The sequence below is a fragment of the Oncorhynchus nerka genome, linkage group LG23 (genome assembly GCF_034236695.1).
Source record: "Oncorhynchus nerka isolate Pitt River linkage group LG23, Oner_Uvic_2.0, whole genome shotgun sequence".
Lineage (NCBI taxonomy): Eukaryota > Metazoa > Chordata > Actinopteri > Salmoniformes > Salmonidae > Oncorhynchus > Oncorhynchus nerka.
Genome location: NC_088418.1, coordinates 25,484,616 through 25,503,523, shown reverse-complemented (window position 1 = coordinate 25,503,523; position 18,908 = coordinate 25,484,616). Strand labels below are relative to the sequence as shown.

Below are 18,908 nucleotides of genomic sequence, written 5' to 3'. Positions count from 1 at the left end.
AACGTGGTGAACTTCGTGGACGACAGCTTCCCTCCCAGCCCCCAATCCGTGGGCTTCCCCGAGGGCGACAGCGTCCAGCAGCGAATCAAAAAGTGGCTCCGCCCTCACGAGATCAACTGCAACAACTTTAAGGACCGGGGCGTCAAATGGTCTGTCTTCCGCACCCCTCGGCCCTCGGACATCCTGCAAGGCCTGCTGGGAAACTGTTGGTGAGTTGTCTTCACTGTGTGCAGCTTCGTAGTGTGTGTGTGGGTGTGTGGGTGCCAAACAGCGTGCTATATACGTGGCCTGCGTGTTCGGTGTGCCTGCTGTGCTTGTTAGAAACAGTGTTTTGTCTCTGCCCTCCCTGGTCTGTTTACTAAGGTGTTTCTGAATGAATAAACCAACTCCACTCTGCATGTGAGAGGTGATCTCTCATCGCTCGTCTTAAAGGTCAGTGGGAGAGAATAAACAAACACACTGGTGGTCCATGTAGTTTATCACTGAAAAATGAATATAGATGTACTCCCTGGGCCTAAAGCAGAGAGAGGGAGAGGGAGAGAGTGTGTGGGGGGTGGGTGCTAAAGAGAGAGGGAGGAGGAGGAGGAAGAGGGAGGGCGCGAGTGAAAAGGGGGGGGGGGTGAGCAAAAGAGGGAGAGATAAATAAATAGATAGAAAGAGCTGGGGAGGGAGAAAGAGAGAGAGGAGGGGTGAGGCAGCCAGATGTACTGATACAGCACCTGACTGTAGGATTATTCAGAGGAATGTAGGTCTGGACACATAGGGTTTATCTCCACGCCCTTGTTTTGGGTGTCCTTGGGGCCTGTGTAGTCACTCCTGCAAACACACACACACACACACACTTATTCACTCATCATCTCTCTCTCACACACACACACACACTCATTCTCATACACTTTTTACTCTCAAATACACACACACATACACAGCCGCTTATCGAAAATAACCCTCCCCAGGCACCCCTCCACTCTCTCTCTCACACTACAGGAAGTGACCCAATTCCCATTCTGAATCACACCCCTAGTCACATTTCCAGTCCATGTTACACATCCCCAGCCAGGCAACCACATGTCAAATCGCATACCGTCACATCAACCCACCCTTGAGAGGCTAGAAACACGTCCTAGTCCAGCGTTCTTGTCGCTACGCCCAAAATAATTGGATTGTGATTTGCTTCTTTTTTTAATCTGATTTGCATTGATTGGATTTGCATGGGCTTGAATGGCCAGATCCGTCCACGCTTGTCTAGCACCGTAACCCGGTGCAGACAGGGAGATGGAGTTGCTATTGAAAAATGTCTCGTTGAGATGATACGGGAAGAATATCATGCAAGAAGGCCCCTCTTGAGACCGATTCTCTAACTTCGAGATCACACAGACAAGCACACACACACACACACACACACACACTCAGGGAGTGCTTGCTGAGTAAAGCCTCAAACGAAGGGGCTCAGCACTAGGAAGGGCAGATTAGCAGGAAGATCTCCTGCGTTCCATAACCTCCCTCTAGTCTGCTTCCTCTCAAGGTTCTCCTCCTACGTTTTGGCTTCTGCCTGGCCTCTTTTCGGGGTTTCGGTTGGTGGCAAGTCAACCATGGATTTGAGAAAGGTACAGAAGCAGAGCTACAGAATGGCGTGTCGTACGCTGCAGTTGGAGGAAACACGGGGAAGTTATGCTGCTTTGAAATGTGCTAAACTTGTTATCCCACTTTGGAGACACGTAGGAGGAAAATACCTTGAATGAGCTTTGCACTTCTATCGAGACCTCTTCTTTTTATTCCTTCCGCCCATTCAGAATCGTTCACGCCGTCTTAAGCCTCACCCATCTCGTTTAAGAATTGGCATGTAACCGGTTGAGTGAGCGTGGCACTGTGCTCCAGAAGGTAGTTCTCCTTTCTCCCTCCATTATCTTAGCCAATCGTGGCTCCTGCCTTTCTCCCTCCATTATCTTAGGCAATCGTGGCTCCTGCCTTTCTCCCACCATTATCTTAGCCAATCGTGGCTCCTGCCTTTCTCCCACCATTATCTTAGCCAATCGTGGCTCCTGCCTTTCTCCCTCCATTATCCTAGCCAATCGTGGCTCCTGCCTTTCTCCCACCATTATCTTAGCCAATCGTGGCTCCTGCCTTTCTCCCACCATAGCTCAGTGATTTTCCTTCCCTTGGCTAAACTCGGGTCATCATTTTTTTTTTTTCATATTTACGGATCCCATTCAAGTTGGTCATTAAGGCATCAAATCAATTCCAAATCCAATTTTATTGGTCACATACATTTGTTTAGCAGATGTTATTGCGGGGGTTTTGGCCAAATGCTTGCATATGAACGTTCCCATGCTCAAGAAGGCATTTCGGCCCTACTGTGAAGTAGGAAATAGCGTAGAACCCACACAATCCTGAATCTGGTCATAAATGTGACGAATAAGTTATATTGTCTGACTGACTTATATACGTATAACCTTCTTGCCTGCCTGCCTTCGTCTCGGAAACACAGTGACTAGGATCTGGTTTCAATGATGGACTCTTGGCATAGAGGAACTATGCGACTACTTTATCCTCTTGAATAAAATCCCAAATCGTAGCTGGCAAGATGTTAGAACACAGAAGTTATTTTTTAATGAGTGCATTTCGCAAGTGGCTAGTTTGCATCAACTAAAACCACTACAAAGGCTGTGCCTGTAAACCTTGGTTTTGAATCGCGGAGTTCTGGCATGTCTGCATTGTGATTTGTTGGGAGAGTTTTTTCTCTCTCTCTCTCTCTGCCCTTATCGACGTAGGCAGTGCCAAAAGAGTCCGTAGTTGACACCAGACCCCCAGTCACTGTGTTTGCCCAGGGTCGGGTTTTCCGCGCTATGCCTGCACCAACTTGCTGACTGACTATCTCATTGCTGCCCCCCCTGCAGGTTCTTGAGTGCGTTGGCGGTGCTGGCTGAGCGTCCAGAGCTGGTGGAGAGGGTGATGATCACCAGGGGGATCTGCCAGGAGGGGGCCTACCAGGTCAGGCTTTGTAAGGATGGTACCTGGATCACCGTGCTGGTGGACGACATGCTTCCCTGCGATGAGTACGGATACCTGCTCTTCTCCCAAGTAAGGGCTGGAACAACGCACTCACGCGTGGTCCTTCACGCTTCTGTGAACTCTGAACGTGGTCTTCCCTGTTATGTTCATTGCGTTGCAAGGTTCATTCACTGTTCATAGATTTTACGTACTCTCTCTCTCTCTCCATTCTTCCTTCTTCTCTCTCTCTCTCTCTCCATTCTTCCTTCTCCCTACCCTTCTCTCTCCCTCTCTCTTGATCTCTCTCTCTCTGTGTCTCGCTCCCCTTGTCTACTGTTCTCTCCCTCCCTTTCTCCGTCATACACGTCCCTCTATCCCCTTCACTACCTTTCTCCGTCCTTCCTACTTCACCACCTCTATCCCCCTCTGCCTCTTTTCTTCTCTCTCCTTCCATCCTCCATTCCTCCTTCCTCTCTCTCCCTCGCCAGGCTCAGCGTAAGCAGCTCTGGGTGGCCCTGATAGAGAAGGCCCTGGCCAAGCTCCATGGCTCCTACTTCGCCCTGCAGGCGGGGCGCGCCATAGAGGGCTTGGCCACGCTGACGGGGGCGCCGTGTGACTCCCTGATGCTGCAGGTCAGCTCCACCAACCCCCGCGAGGAGCCCATCGACACGGACCTCATCTGGGCAAAGATGCTGAGCTCCAAAGAGGCCGGGTAAGGCGGACAGATGAGATTTGTCTTTCGGGGGGTATATGTGTATATGTATCATGATGTGCACAGATTGGCACGAGGTATGAAGTAGTTACTCGAGAGTCTAGGTCAAGAACAAGTCCATTCATTTGAGAAGTCATGACGTGGCCTATTGAATGGACCCTGATTACGTCTACTCCTTGACTAACAAGCATGTTCAATGGAGAATGCTTTTTAGTCCAATGAGTAGGCTTATATCTGGATCCGTTTTGGCAACCGCCCCCAAGAGTTTTAAGGTGACACGTGATCAATGTTCCTTCTAATTTTTCCTAGACACTGAGCAAACCTCAGGTCTGCTAAGCTCAAAAAATGATGTGCAACTTCCAGCGCACATTTACTGTGAACACTTGAGACTTTTGAAAAACAATATGCAGGGCTTGACATGAACCTGTTTATCCACTTGTCCTTCAGAAATGTTGTTGTGTTGTTTGGTGCAAGAAACCACTTTACAAAATATAATGCAGTATTATTCCCACACCATTATTACAGGCAAATTATGCTTCCCGCTGCCTATTGGCTACTTAGCTTATTCAAGCCTATCTCAAAATAAAACACTGTCCCTTCAAGACAGAAGAAAAGCTCATTACCTGACTTGCTTTTCAAAGATGTCTAGAGATGTACACGTTTTGTGCTCTTGTAGGAAGCAATCACACTCCCCTGTTGCTGACTCCAAATGATCAATGACTCCCTAACTAGCAAAGGATATGAACAAAATGTGTACACGCGGTTACAAGCAGCTGTCGACTTTAATCTCAAAACAAGCGCGTCTACTCACGACCACAGCTGTAAACACGGTCCAGTTCAAAGTGAATGGCACAGATCCATATAAGGCAATGGTCTATTTGCATATAAGCCTACTGCAGCTCTGATTGGTTTTGCCACACTGGTCTGTGTAGAGTACGTGCTGAGTAGTGCGTGTCAATGGAATAGAATCCTACTCCGATGCGTTCTGCCTCCCAACAAAATCTCTTGCCTAGTTAGTTTCTGTTTCGGTATGTTGCGTTGATTCGATCACAATTGCCACAGTAAAGGAAACATCGATAGTGTTAACCGGGGAAACTCTCGAACTGTGGTCACCAACCTTTTCCGAGTCAAGATCACTTTGAGTCAAAATGCAAGCCGAGATCTACCGCTCAGATTTTTATTTTTTGAACGGGACTTAAAAAATGTACGCCCATGCAACATTAACCAATTAAAAACAGTACTGTAGCAGTGAGGTTTGTGCAGTAAAGTATGGGCCCAATGATACATAGTCACTGTATACTGCCTTTGCTAGAAATGTTTGGGCCGTTTACATAAAAATAAATTGGTACGCTCCATGATCGCACCGGTAATAGATCTGCTGAGCATACATTTCAATCATTGGCTATTTCTTTTATCTGACTGGGCTGATGGGTACCTGCCTCTCATGGGCAGTCTCAGCGGAGGGAGAGAGCAGCAGACTGAGGCTCCGCCTCTAGTCGTGGTTTTAGACGTTTTGATATCTCACAGTATCAGCTTTGCTGTAGGTTCCTTTTATGCCTGCTGCGTTACTGTAAACACGGTCATCTGAGCCATCCGATTGGCCAGCGGTAGGCCTGTATAGTGCACTTGATTGGCTCTCTTTGTAACTTCAGACACATGAAATGGTTCAAAATGGCAACAGGCCGCCGACCCTACCGCCAACAGGCAAAAAAGAACACAAGGCTTTATCGTACAGAAGTGTTTGGCGGTCAACTAGGAATGCCTTGGAGAACGACCGGTTGGTGACCAGTGCTCTAGAAAGTTGCGCGAGGTTCAATCTCGTGCCTCTCTCTGTGGGCTGATATCTCTGCGCGGCAGTCTGAAGGCATCTCTGTCTGTGTCCTGTGTGCGGCGGGTAGGTTTCTAATGGGGGCGTCATGCGGTGGAGGGAACATGAAGGTGGACGATGTGACGTACGAGTCGTTGGGCCTCCGCCCTCGCCACGCCTACTCTATCCTGGACGTACGGGACGTACAGGGCTACAGGTGAGAGCCGATTGGGTTACTAGTGGGAGCCGGGTTGGGCTAATTTGTCACAAATTATAAGGGGGTGGGGCTTTAAGTTATTGCTGAGAAGGGCCATGTCTCTTTTTCAGATTCCTGTCATTGTGTGCTTTATTCCCGCTGGTAGTTGTAAGAAACTTATCGAACCCTGATAAGTGTCCTTCAGTTTTTCGGTCCTGATTGCGTTGTTTTTGCTCTCTCTCTCTCTGCCGCTCAGACTACTGCGGTTGAGGAACCCGTGGGGTCGCTTCTCCTGGAACGGCAGCTGGTCAGACGAGTGGCCTGATTGGCCGCAGCACCTCCGCCACGAGCTCATGGCCCACGGCAGCAGCGAGGGTGTCTTCTGGATAGAGTACGGAGACTTCATCAAGTAGGTCCCGTCTCAATGCGTCTCAATGTGTCTGTCTGTTAGTGTTGCCCGGTATACCGAAACGTCTGTACTTTTTCGAGCCTAGAACATGAAAAACGACTCGGTACTAGAATTGTTGTTACTTTAGGTACTTCTGTTATATCACTGGGCCTGCTCCACTTTGTCTGCACTGGGAGTCTGGGCAGCATCATGTTAGCTCCCTACTCATGCTGCACAGAAGTAAACACACTTGAATATTGCAAACAATGTCCATACAGGCCAGAACACTGTATTTCAACTGTCCGGACAGCCGAAAAAAGATCATGATATGATTTGAATAGTAAAATGATTTGAAATGCCCATCCCTAGTAAAGGGTGCTTGACAAACAGATACATGATGTGAAGTCCTCACAGCGTTTTAACAAGTGTAGCCTAGTAGAAGAACTAAGAACACCACAGTAGCCCTTCACTCTGGCTTCAGAGCTTTTTTATTTTATCTCTTCCATCTCTTCCCTCTTATCCCCCCTCTCTTCTTCTGGGAAGACGAAAGAGGGGAGCAGACAGATGACAAAGCGGGGGGTGATAAAACAGGGAAAAACAGACTGAGAAGAAAAGAGGGTGAGTCAGTCACTGGTTGGGTCTCTGGGGGCGGTCGCTTTGAAGCAGAGCCATTTTTATTAGCAAGCCAAATTGTGTGTGTGGGGGGGGGAGTGGAGAGGTAGGTAAAGTGTTGGCTTTGATCTGTATAAATACATTTGAATCGTGTGAGCGACTGGAATGTCAGGTCAGAGGGTGGTTTTCTGAGTTGGGTTTTGGTCAAAGTTATCAGGAAAACATCAACTTGTAAGAGAGGGAGAGGAAAAGGATGTCAAGATAGCTCATGCCTTAAGAAGTCAAATGAAGGAGCTGTCTTCCACAAGACTTTGTGCTGATCAAAGATAGGGCTTATTGGAGTACTGCCGTGAGTGTGTGCATGCATCCATGTGCTCTTTTGATACAGTATAGCCTTCACGTAAAGTTAAGGTCTAGTAAGGGAGTCCTGTCATGGCATGCAGCAGCCGTGTGCGTGACTGTTTGTGCGTGCACATTTGTGGGCTGATGTCAACAGATGCTGCAGAGGCGCATCACAGCTTGGATTTCTAATTGGGCCTAACACAACTCCTTGTGGTGTACCACACTGCTATTTTTTAGGAAATCACACACTGCTATTAACCCTGTCAATGGACTATGGTTTTATTGTTGGCTCAGAACAGCAAAATTGACAACCCTTTACAGATTTCATTTAATGATGTCAGCACGTGATGCATCGACATTCGTAGAACAGATATTGTATGTTTATTTTCTGGGCAGCTTTTCTTTGCCTTTTGTGTCTGTGCAGTTGAAGCAGTGGTGAAACTGGCTGGGTAGTGAAGCGGCTAGTGGTTATCAGTGACATCATAATTGGCTCTGAGCGAAGGAGCGTCATTATGCATTAGGTTGTAAGATCACATTCCCCGGGTCTGACTGTTACACAGTCAGCGACTCTAACTCTGTCTGTGTCATTTTTGTTGTTGTTGTCTTTCCACAGGTACTTTGACTCGGTGGACATCTGTAAGATCCATTCAGACTGGCAGGAGGTGCGGTTACAGGGCTATTTCCCCAGTAGAGCCTGTGGTCCTGTTACGGTCACCGCTCTGACCATGCTGGAGAGGACCGCGCTGGAGTTCGCCCTCTTCCAGGAGGGCAGCAGGTACTTTCTGTCTCTCTCTCTCTCTCGCTCAACAGCCACCTGTTGGAATGAAAAAGAACCCTTTAGACCATGTAAATAAATAATCCAACTTTTAAACTATTGAATCTCTATTCCCCTCCTCCTCCTAGGCGGTCGGACACGGCAGACAGCCACCTTTTGGACCTGTGTATCATGGTGTTCCGAGCGTCGTTTGGCAGTGGAAACAAGCTGACCTTGGGCAGGCTGCTGGCCCACAGCAAGCGGGCCGTCAAGAAGTTTGTGGGCTGCGACGTGATGTTGGAGCCGGGCGAGTACGCCGTGGTGTGCTGCGCCTTTAACCACTGGCAGATGAACGTCAGCGGGGTGGGGCCGCCCACACCAGGTACATACACACAGTATATTCCTCTGCGGATTGGCATGAATGGATGGTAGAGGAGTACCGCCCAAACACAACTGACATATTTCATGGTATGCATGTGTCAACTCATAGTGTGAACGTGTCAGCTGTGTCAGCTGTGTTTGTGTGTGTGTGTGTGTGTGTGTGTGTGTGTGTGTGTGTGTGTGTGTGTGTGTGTGTGTGTGTGTGCAGCCAGTAAAGAATTGAATATGGAGAATGTGCCTATGGGCTGAATCATCTGTACTAGACTCACATGGTAGCGGTCTTCATGGGTCCAAAAAGTTGGCCCCGTTCCGAAATGGACCTGGGGCTTTCCACACCGGACCCGGTATGCATAAATACCATTTTTAAACATACAGACTCACTCCGAACAGATGCGAGGACAACTCGCTTGTTCCGTAGGGACCTGGTGGGATCCGGACTCGGTCTGATCCGAGTGAGGGAAGCAGGAGAAAAGTCAGTTTTTAAGCTACTTTATTAACCAAGGCTGATAAAGCGCTAGAGGAAGGAGAGAGAAGGGTGCCGCTCTAGCAGGGAGAGACGAGAGACAGCATCCAGCCAAGCCGACTTTGCAGCTTTGATGACTTTCTGGAATATCCCTCTGTAGGGATATGGAACTTTCTGGAATATCCCTGGAATATCCCTCTGTAGGAACTTTCTGGAATATCCCTCTGTAGGGATATGGAACCTTCTTGAATATCCCTCTGTAGGGATATGGAACTTTCTGGAATATCCCTCTGTAGGGATTTTGGAACTTTCTGGAATATCCCTCTGTAGGGATTTTGGAACTTTCTGGAATATCCCTCTGTAGGGATATGGAACTTTCTGGAATATCCCTCTGTAGGGATATGGAACTTTCTGGAATATCCCTCTGTAGGGATATATAACTTTCTGGAATATCCCTCTGTAGGGATATGGAACCTTCTTGAATATCCCTTTGTAGGGATATGGAACTTTCTTGAATATCCCTCTGTAGGGATATGGAACTTTCTGGAATATCCCTCTGTAGGGATATGGAACTTTCTGGATTATCCCTCTGTAGGGATATGGAACTTTCTGGAATATCCCTCTGTAGGGATATGGAACTTTCTGGAATATCCCTTTGTAGGGATATGGAACTTTCTGGAATATCCCTCTGTAGGGATATGGAACTTTCTGGAATATCCCTCTGTAGGGATATGGAACTTTCTGGAATATCCCTCTGTAGGGATATGGAACTTTCTGGAATATCCCTCTGTAGGGATATGGAACTTTCTGGAATATCCCTCTGTAGGGATATATAACTTTCTGGAATATCCCTCTGTAGGGATATATAACTTTCTGGAATATCCCTCTGTATGGATATGTAACTTTCTGGAATATCCCTCTGTAGGGATATGGAACTTTCTGGAATATCCCTCTGTAGGGATATGGAACTTTCTGGAATATCCCTCTGTAGGGATATGGAACTTTCTGCAATATCCCTCTGTAGGGATATGGAACTTTCTGGAATATCCCTCTGTAGGGATATGGAACTTTCTGGAATATCCCTCTGTAGGGATATATAACTTTCTGGAATATCCCTCTGTAGGGATATGGAACTTTCTGGAATATCCCTCTGTAGGGATATGGAACTTTCTGGAATATCCCTCTGTAGGGATATGGAACTTTCTGGAATATCCCTCTGTAGGGATATGGAACTTTCTGGAATATCCCTCTGTAGGGATATGGAACTTTCTGGAATATCCCTTTGTAGGGATATGGAACTTTCTGGAATATCCCTCTGTAGGGATATGGAACTTTCTGGAATATCCCTCTGTAGGGATATGGAACTTTCTGGAATATCCCTCTGTAGGGATATGGAACTTTCTGGAATATCCCTCTGTAGGGATATGGAACTTTCTGGAATATCCCTCTGTAGGGATATATAACTTTCTGGAATATCCCTCTGTAGGGATATATAACTTTCTGGAATATCCCTCTGTATGGATATGTAACTTTCTGGAATATCCCTCTGTATGGATATGGAACTTTCTGGAATATCCCTCTGTAGGGATATGGAACTTTCTGGAATATCCCTCTGTAGGGATATGGAACTTTCTGCAATATCCCTCTGTAGGGATATGGAACTTTCTGGAATATCCCTCTGTAGGGATATGGAACTTTCTGGAATATCCCTCTGTAGGGATATATAACTTTCTGGAATATCCCTCTGTAGGGATATGGAACCTTCTTGAATATCCTTCTGTAGGGATATGGAACTTTCTTGAATATCCCTCTGTAGGGATATGGAACTTTCTGGAATATCCCTCTGTAGGGATATGGAACTTTCTGGAATATCCCTCTGTAGGGATATGGAACTTTCTGGAATATCCCTCTGTAGGGATATGGAACTTTCTGGAATATCCCTCTGTAGGGATATGGAACTTTCTGGAATATCCCTCTGTAGGGATATGGAACTTTCTGGAATATCCCTCTGTAGGGATATGGAACTTTCTGGAATATCCCTCTGTAGGGATATGGAACTTTCTGGAATATCCTCTGTAGGGATATGGAACTTTCTGGAATATCCCTCTGTAGGGATATGGAACTTTCTGGAATATCCCTCTGTAGGGATATGGAACTTTCTGGAATATCCCTCTGTAGGGATATGGAACTTTCTGGAATATCCCTCTGTAGGGATATGGAACTTTCTGGAATATCCCTCTGTAGGGATATGGAACTTTCTGGAATATCCCTCTGTAGGGATATGGAACTTTCTGGAATATCCCTCTGTAGGGATATATAACTTTCTGGAATATCCCTCTGTGGGGATATATAACTTTCTGGAATATCCCTCTGTAGGGATATATAACTTTCTGGAATATCCCTCTGTAGGGATATATAACTTTCTGGAATATCCCTCTGTAGGGATATATAACTTTCTGGAATATCCCTCTGTAGGGATATATAACTTTCTGGAATATCCCTCTGTAGGGATATATAACTTTCTGGAATATCCCTCTGTAGGGATATATAACTTTCTGGAATATCCCTCTGTAGGGATATATAACTTTCTGGAATATCCCTCTAGGAATATGGAACTTTCTGGAATATCCCTCTGTAGGGATATGGAACTTTCTGGAATATCCCTCTGTAGGGATATGGAACTTTCTGGAATATCCCCCTGCCAGATTGTGGATTGAACCTTGTCTTTCAAATGAGGGAACAAAAATACAATGGTAGAGAAGAGTAAATTCAGCAACTTGGAGGGCAGTGGAAGTTGACATAACCACTTCTTTATTGTTTAAACCAATGTTTTGGCCCTTAGCCTTAATCAGGGGTTTTATTAAGGCGACCAATCACAATGGGAATCAAATGGAGTCTTGTCTTCTCTTAGTGTCGAGCCCCACCAGTGCACGGCGTCCCAACCAGGACTTCCCAGGTTACATCCTGGCCATCTACAGCTCCCGCCAGGTGATGGTGGAGCAGGTGGAGGCTACCGCTACCACGCTGGCCGACGCCATCATCCTACTGACCGAGAACAAGGGGGAGAGACACGAGGTGAGGGGCATGGACACACACACAATCACAGTGAGAGACACACACACACACACACACACACACATACTCAGAGACACACACATTGCAGTCCTCCTGATCGGCAACAGGGGAGAGGGGTGAGTGAGAGGGGTGAGCCGCACACACACGCGCACTCACACACACTCCCAAAGAACCAACAGTTTTTCATCCTTAACCTAGAACAAAAGACTGTGTGTTGGAGTTTATGTATGTCCCACACACACAGTGGACAGTTTAGACTGGCACAAACACACACACACACTCTCACAGACACACACCAAACAAGGCTAGAGTAAGTAAGAGAATGTGGGTGAATGCGAATTGGATGCACAAATCAAGTATCCGTTCCACATTCACACACTTGCGCCTGTCTGAAAGGGTCTGTCATGTTTCCAGGTGTTTAAGAGGGAACTGCGGGGCTGTGAAATGTAAGCGATGCTCTGTTGAATGATTCCTTTTTCCAACTCTGAACCTACCAGCCACAGACGGTGACCCAACGCCTTTGGAAATGTTCACGGCAGCATAAGTGCTCCGTGGCGGGAGTGAAAACATGGGTTATACTTCCTGCTATATGTGGCGCTTTTCTGAAAAGTAGTACACACTAGGGGGGGTGGGGGCGGGGGGTGTATTTCTACAGACTGGTTCGTTAAACTATTGTGTAACCCTGTCACTGTAGGTATATATTATGATGTAGTAACAGGCTGTCTGTGTGTTTTTCTTACTTACTTACTGACTGACTTTATTGTCCCCATGGGGGAATTTTGTTGCAGTGTCATGTACACGTTTAAAGTGGCGTTTAAATACAAAACAAAATTGACAATACAACTTTCATAACAGTTACATACCAATAAAACATAAACATTTAAAAAATAAATAAAAAAAGACTAGCCTGCTGGCCTTACTGGTCTGTCTGTCTGTCTGTCTGTGTGTCTGTCTGCCTCTTTATCTGTGTATGTAGGGTCGCGAGGGCATGACGTGCTACTACCTGACCCACGGCTGGGCGGGGCTGATCGTGGTGGTGGAGAACCGCCACCCCAAGTACTACCTCCACGTGTCATGTGACTGTACGGACAGCTTCAACGTGGTGTCCACGCGCGGCAGCCTCAAGACCATCGACAGTGTACCGCCTCTGCACAGGTACCGTACACCACACAGTACACACCGTAACTGGCTACCAGGTGCATGGAGGAGGTACCGTACACCACACAGTACACACCGTAACTGGCTACCAGGTGCATGGAGGAGGTACCGTACACCACACAGTACACACCGTAACTGGCTACCAGGTGCATGGAGGAGGTACCGTACACCACACAGTACACACCGTAACTGGTTACCAGGTGCATGGAGGAGGTACCGTACACCACACAGTACACACCGTAACTGGTTACCAGGTGCAGGGAGGAGGTACCGTACACCACACAGTACACACCGTAACTGGCTACCAGGTGCATGGAGGAGGTACCGTACACCACACAGTACACACCGTAACTGGTTACCAGGTGCAGGGAGGAGGTACCGTACACCACACAGTACACACCGTAACTGGTTACCAGGTGCAGGGAGGAGGTACCGTACACCACACAGTACACACCGTAACTGGCTACCAGGTGCATGGAGGAGGTACCGTACACCACACAGTACACACCGTAACTGGCTACCAGGTGCATGGAGGAGGTACCGTACACCACACAGTACACACCGTAACTGGTTACCAGGTGCAGGGAGGAGGTACCGTACACCACACAGTACACACCGTAACTGGTTACCAGGTGCATGGAGGAGGTACCGTACACCACACAGTACACACCGTAACTGGCTACCAGGTGCATGGAGGAGGTACCGTACACCACACAGTACACACCGTAACTGGTTACCAGGTGCATGGAGGAGGTACCGTACACCACACAGTACACACCGTAACTGGCTACCAGGTGCATGGAGGAGGTACCGTACACCACACAGTACACACCGTAACTGGTTACCAGGTGCATGGAGGAGGTACCGTACACCACACAGTACACACCGTAACTGGTTACCAGGTGCATGGAGGAGGTACCGTACACCACACAGTACACACCGTAACTGGTTACCAGGTGCATGGAGGAGGTACCGTACACAGTACACACCGTAACTGGTTACCAGGTGCATGGAGGAGGTACCGTACACCACACAGTACACACCGTAACTGGTTACCAGGTGCATGGAGGAGGTACCGTACACCACACAGTACACACCGTAACTGGTTACCAGGTGCATGGAGGAGGTACCGTACACCACACAGTACACACCGTAACTGGTTACCAGGTGCATGGAGGAGGTACCGTACACCACACAGTAACTGGCTACCAGGTGCATGGAGGAGGTACCGTACACCACACAGTACACACAGTAACTGGCTACCAGGTGCATGGAGGAGGTACCGTACACCACACAGTACACACAGTAACTGGCTACCAGGTGCATGGAGGAGGTACCGTACACCACACAGTACACACAGTAACTGGCTACCAGGTGCATGGAGGAGGTACCGTACACCACACAGTACACACAGTAACTGGCTACCAGGTGCATGGAGGAGGTACCGTACACCACACAGTACACACCGTAACTGGCTACCAGGTGCATGGAGGAGAAAGTGTGCTAAGTAAAAAATACAAGACACTAGAGCACATTTCATTTGTATATAGACCTATATACCACTGTTGAAGACTGTCTTTTTTTAGGTGTTTACTTGTTATATACAATTATATTAAAAACTGCAAACATTCCTCTCCGCCCTACGGCATAATGTGTAGAATTGCACAAAAAGAACTATAAAACGTATTTTTGTAATTGATATGGATGTGGATACCCGGGGCTACGGCCTTTCATGACGTGTTCAGAATTATTGTGGCCCCCACCCTGATCATTGTTGCCCATCCCTGATTTACACTGAGTGTATAAAACATTAGGAACACCTTCCTAATATTGAGTTTGAACCCCCCTTTTGCCCTCAGAACAGTCTCAATTCGTCGGGGCATAGACTCTACAAGGTATCGAATGCGTTCCACAGGGATACTGGTTCAGGTTGACTCCAATGCTTCCCACAGCTGTGTCAAGTCGGCTGGATGTCCTTTGGCTGGTGGACCGTTCTTGTTACACACAGGAAACTTGAGCGTTAAAAAAACCAAACTGCAGTTCTTTACACAAACCGGTTTCGCCTACCACCATACCCTGTTCAAAGGCACTTAAATCGTATGTCTTGCCCATTCACCCTCTGAATGACGCACATACACAATGCATGTCTCAACTGTCTCGAGACTGTAAAATCCCTCTTTAACCTGTCCCCTCCCCTTCATCTACACTGACGGAAGTGAATTTAACAAGTGACATCAGTAAGGGACCATAGCTTTCACCTGGATTCACCTGGTCAGTCGTGGAAAGAGCAGGTGTCCTTAATGTGTTGTACACTCAGTGTTTGTACCACGTCGTTCTGCTGAGGACAGTCTTGCATGAATGCGTGACCATGTTTCCTGACCGTGTTTTCTGACTTTGTCTCCCCCTGCAGGCAGGTGCTGGTGGTGCTATCCCAGCTCGAGGGCAACGCAGGCTTTTCCATCACCCACCGGCTGGCCCACCGTAAGGCCGCCCAGGCCTCCCTAGGGGACTGGACCCCCACCAAGGCCACGCACAGCCCCCAGCTCACCCCCGACATCGACGGCCTGCACCGGCCACGGCCCCTATGACCACGGCCCCCCTTCACGCACACACACACACACACACAAGCTGATGATACTCACGTTGACACACGCGTACATGAACACCTTCGTGCGGAAAGCGGGGGCTGTGTGACGCTGGAATAAACACATGTGGATAGAGGGAGGGGGTGGATTGTGGAGACATCCGTGGGAAGGATGACTGGACGGAGTACTGGCGGTTTTCTTCCTCTTCTTCCTCCTCAATCCATAAATGATGGGGACTCGATCCTGCCAAACCACCTGGATCCAGTTGGGAAGGAGGCGAGGAGAGTGGGTGGATGTGCCATTTCGGATGAGATGGGAGATGAGGGAGCCCTCCCAGGTGACGTCAGTGTTTCTAGAGGGGTCCTGAGCCTGAGACCCTCCAACCAACCAGGAACGATTCTAGACCTAGCCTCATCAACTACAACACTGTACTGTTTGTCTGTCTATGGGCAAGGGATATTACCCAGACAGACACCCTGACCAGAACAGACCAGCGCCCGTTCTTTCTCTAACCCCCAACAGATGTCAACGAACGCCCAGGAACACTTGACTGTTGACCCCACATCCCAAAGGCTAAAGGTCATTCAGAGGCCAGGGTGGAGTGCTGTAACTGCTGAGCCACCTGGTGGCTGTTTCCCCACAGAGCCAATCAACCACGCTGACCTGACTCCCTGACCCCACTGTTCTTGGTCTATGGACCCACCCCACCATACTCGAGGTAGAAGTTGCATTGAGCTGTTCTAGGATCAGCTTCCCCTCCTCAAAGCCTCACTCCCAATAGTCGCTGCTGTGTGAGGTTTAGTTTGGGATGGGGATGGAGGGGGAGGGTTAGTTGCTATCTCCCCCAAGCCCCCTGTCCTGCCTCCTGTACCCTGCACCTTTGGAGCTGTCAACGATCAACAGGATTGGGGGGCGGGAGGTTACAATTCTTCCCCCGTCTCTACACCATGGTACGACGTGAGCCAAACCCGACTAGCGATTTAACCACAGTCATTTACATTTTTTAAAGAAGTTTTATTGTCTTTGGTCTGTATTTTGTACGGTGCTTGAATCGTTTTAACGAGCCATCTAGGTTACCATCTCTCCATCCGTCTCCTCTGTCTTTCTGTCGGTCAACTGTCCTCCCCTGTTTTTCCTGCTGTTCAAATGCTGTGTTATTATTTCTCACAACGCAATTCAAAGCCTGTCCACCTCAAACATAAGCTGGACTCTTGACTCTGTTTCCAAGAAAATGTCAAATCAATGTGTATCATCATATGTGTCCCGTACGGAACATATAGCAGAGCTGGAATCTTCACGGTGTTTGCACCTCGCTGTTTTGACTCGACTTGCTGTCGTTCGTTATCCATGCGGTCCAGATCGGTGTCGTCAGCAGCCATTTTTTTCTTTTATTTTCTTTTATTTCTTTTTTTAAACACAGTCGTCGTCTATTGCTGTTCCAGCATATCTGGTGAATATTATCTGGGTGTCGAGAAAGAGGAAATGTAACCTCTTGCCCTCTATTTTCTCTCTCTCTCTCTCTGTCTGTCTTACTTTCTCCCTCAGTTCAGTGATCAATGCCGAAGGAGGCAAGAGATCTTTTTTTTTTTTTTTCTGCTCTGTCTCCCGGAGGTTGATTGACTTTGCACATTGTCAAACCTGTCTGCTCACATTTGGTACGTCAATTCTCGCTCCAGCATCAGCATCAACTCTTCAGCTATACAAAGCTGGTTTAAGTCCTGTTGGGGAAAATACAACAGTGGAGGTCAATGGATCGTTGTCGCATTGTTGTGCCATATTTCCCAGGATGCACAGGGAGCAGTGAGGGATTGTGAGTGATGTCACAACTGTTGTTCATGTTTTACGCCAGAGCCATCAGACTTCTAGCCCCTGGTTGACAATGCAGTGAGTGTTCAGTCTGATTTAACCAGACTTCACCAAGACATCAAAAATCCCTCATTTTGAGCTGAAACAATTCACTCGTTCCGTCTGCCGTCAAAGGAGAACATCCTTAAAACACGATATCGTCTTAGTTCGCCGAGGTTTGGGAGATTTCTTGGGAGTTAAGTAGAAGAACTTAAGATGTAACTTAAGTCTTAAGTTAAGGAAGAAATCTTTTATTTTCTGTAATAAAATGAATTGGGGAAAAGTTGGGATGAAAAGAAGTTTGGGGGTGCAATCGAAAGATCATTTGTTTAGGCTGTTTTGGATGTAATGATTTGCATAAATGCAATTCACCTTCCTTTGCATGTTTTCGAATGTACTGTAATGGAAAATAATGGATAATGGAAAAAAGACCTTGAGCTGACGACGATGTCACACATATGAGAGTTTTGACACCACTCGTGACAAGTAAATAGCCTGACAACGTCATGATACGTGTCGTCTCGTGCAATACAACCACTTCTAACTTGTTGGATAGCCAACTAGTAGCATGTGTTTCGTGACGGTGTCATCGAGTACTGTATGTATTATGACCATAATGCAGCTCAAGTTGTCCACTGTTATAGTCAATGTTTAACATGTACCGGAACACTTTCAGGAGAATGGCCATTTGCTCTCTGCGATTGCAGCCAAGTAGCTGTCCATTCTGTATGTTCATTCATTTATTATTGTAAAAAAAAAAGAAAATTCATCAAAGCACAAGAAAACCTGCTCTTATCGCAAATGTAAAATGTGTGCGAGAAGGTTTGGATACATACAGTACGTATGCATGTGTAAGCTGTGGATATGATGCGTACTGCCTGAGTTGAACCATCCATTGATTGATAGGTGACAGGAAAAAAAAGGAATGTTTATATGTTTTAGCCCAGTGGGACTGTCTTTACTCGGAAACTGAAACCTGCACTGAAAAATACCTGAAATCAAAGGCACCTCAAATGTCAGCGTCATGAGGCTCTGTGACTTCACTTTACATGTTGTGTGCATTTACATGTAGTTTTTTTGTTTGTTTTTGATGATATATCTGTTTTTATTCATGTTGTCATTTCGCTCTCTCTCTCTCTCTCTTCATGTCGTTCCTGTGGATAATTCTATTCGTCTCGTGTTGAGATGTGGTGGTGACTGTTTCCTGGCAGTAGGGGTTGGCCCGTGGTGTTCACTGGAGGCTGTGGCCGTTCACAGTCCATAGCCAACAGCCTCTAACTATCTGGTTCTGTCTTTGTAAACTGTACAGACTCCAGTGCTATAATCCACCTCAACCGACACAGTGAACCAACTGTTTTATCTTGTACAAAAATCTAATCAAATCCAACATAATGCTGTAACAGAAAATTGATCTCTTATTTGGGCAGGAATGTGATATATATATATAGAGTATTTTATTGATTTTGGGGGGGGGGGTGTATATGTATAAAAACCTATGTATGTTTAATTTTCAATCTCAGGTTCCAATGGACCAAATAAAGTTTTTTTTAAATAACACATTACAACTGTTAGTTTCTTAATATGTCCTCCACTTATGTA

At 47.1% G+C, this 18,908-nt stretch overlaps 1 protein-coding gene across 2 annotated transcripts in view; it reads left to right on the top strand.

Annotated features, from left to right (window-relative positions):
• capn15 (calpain 15) overlaps window positions 1-18,868 on the top strand; it is a 75,236-nt gene extending 56,368 nt beyond the window's left edge. For both annotated transcript variants that reach the window (XM_029629460.2, XM_029629459.2), the window contains exons 3-12: window positions 1-209; window positions 2,898-3,081; window positions 3,480-3,703; window positions 5,602-5,727; window positions 5,963-6,115; window positions 7,662-7,823; window positions 7,952-8,184; window positions 11,558-11,721; window positions 12,698-12,876; window positions 15,290-18,868. In XM_029629460.2, coding sequence (XP_029485320.2) covers window positions 1-209; window positions 2,898-3,081; window positions 3,480-3,703; window positions 5,602-5,727; window positions 5,963-6,115; window positions 7,662-7,823; window positions 7,952-8,184; window positions 11,558-11,721; window positions 12,698-12,876; window positions 15,290-15,467 — 1,812 coding nt within the window. In that variant the 3' untranslated portion in view covers window positions 15,468-18,868. The remainder of the gene's footprint in view (window positions 210-2,897; window positions 3,082-3,479; window positions 3,704-5,601; window positions 5,728-5,962; window positions 6,116-7,661; window positions 7,824-7,951; window positions 8,185-11,557; window positions 11,722-12,697; window positions 12,877-15,289) is intronic.
• Window positions 18,869-18,908: the final 40 nt, after the last annotated feature.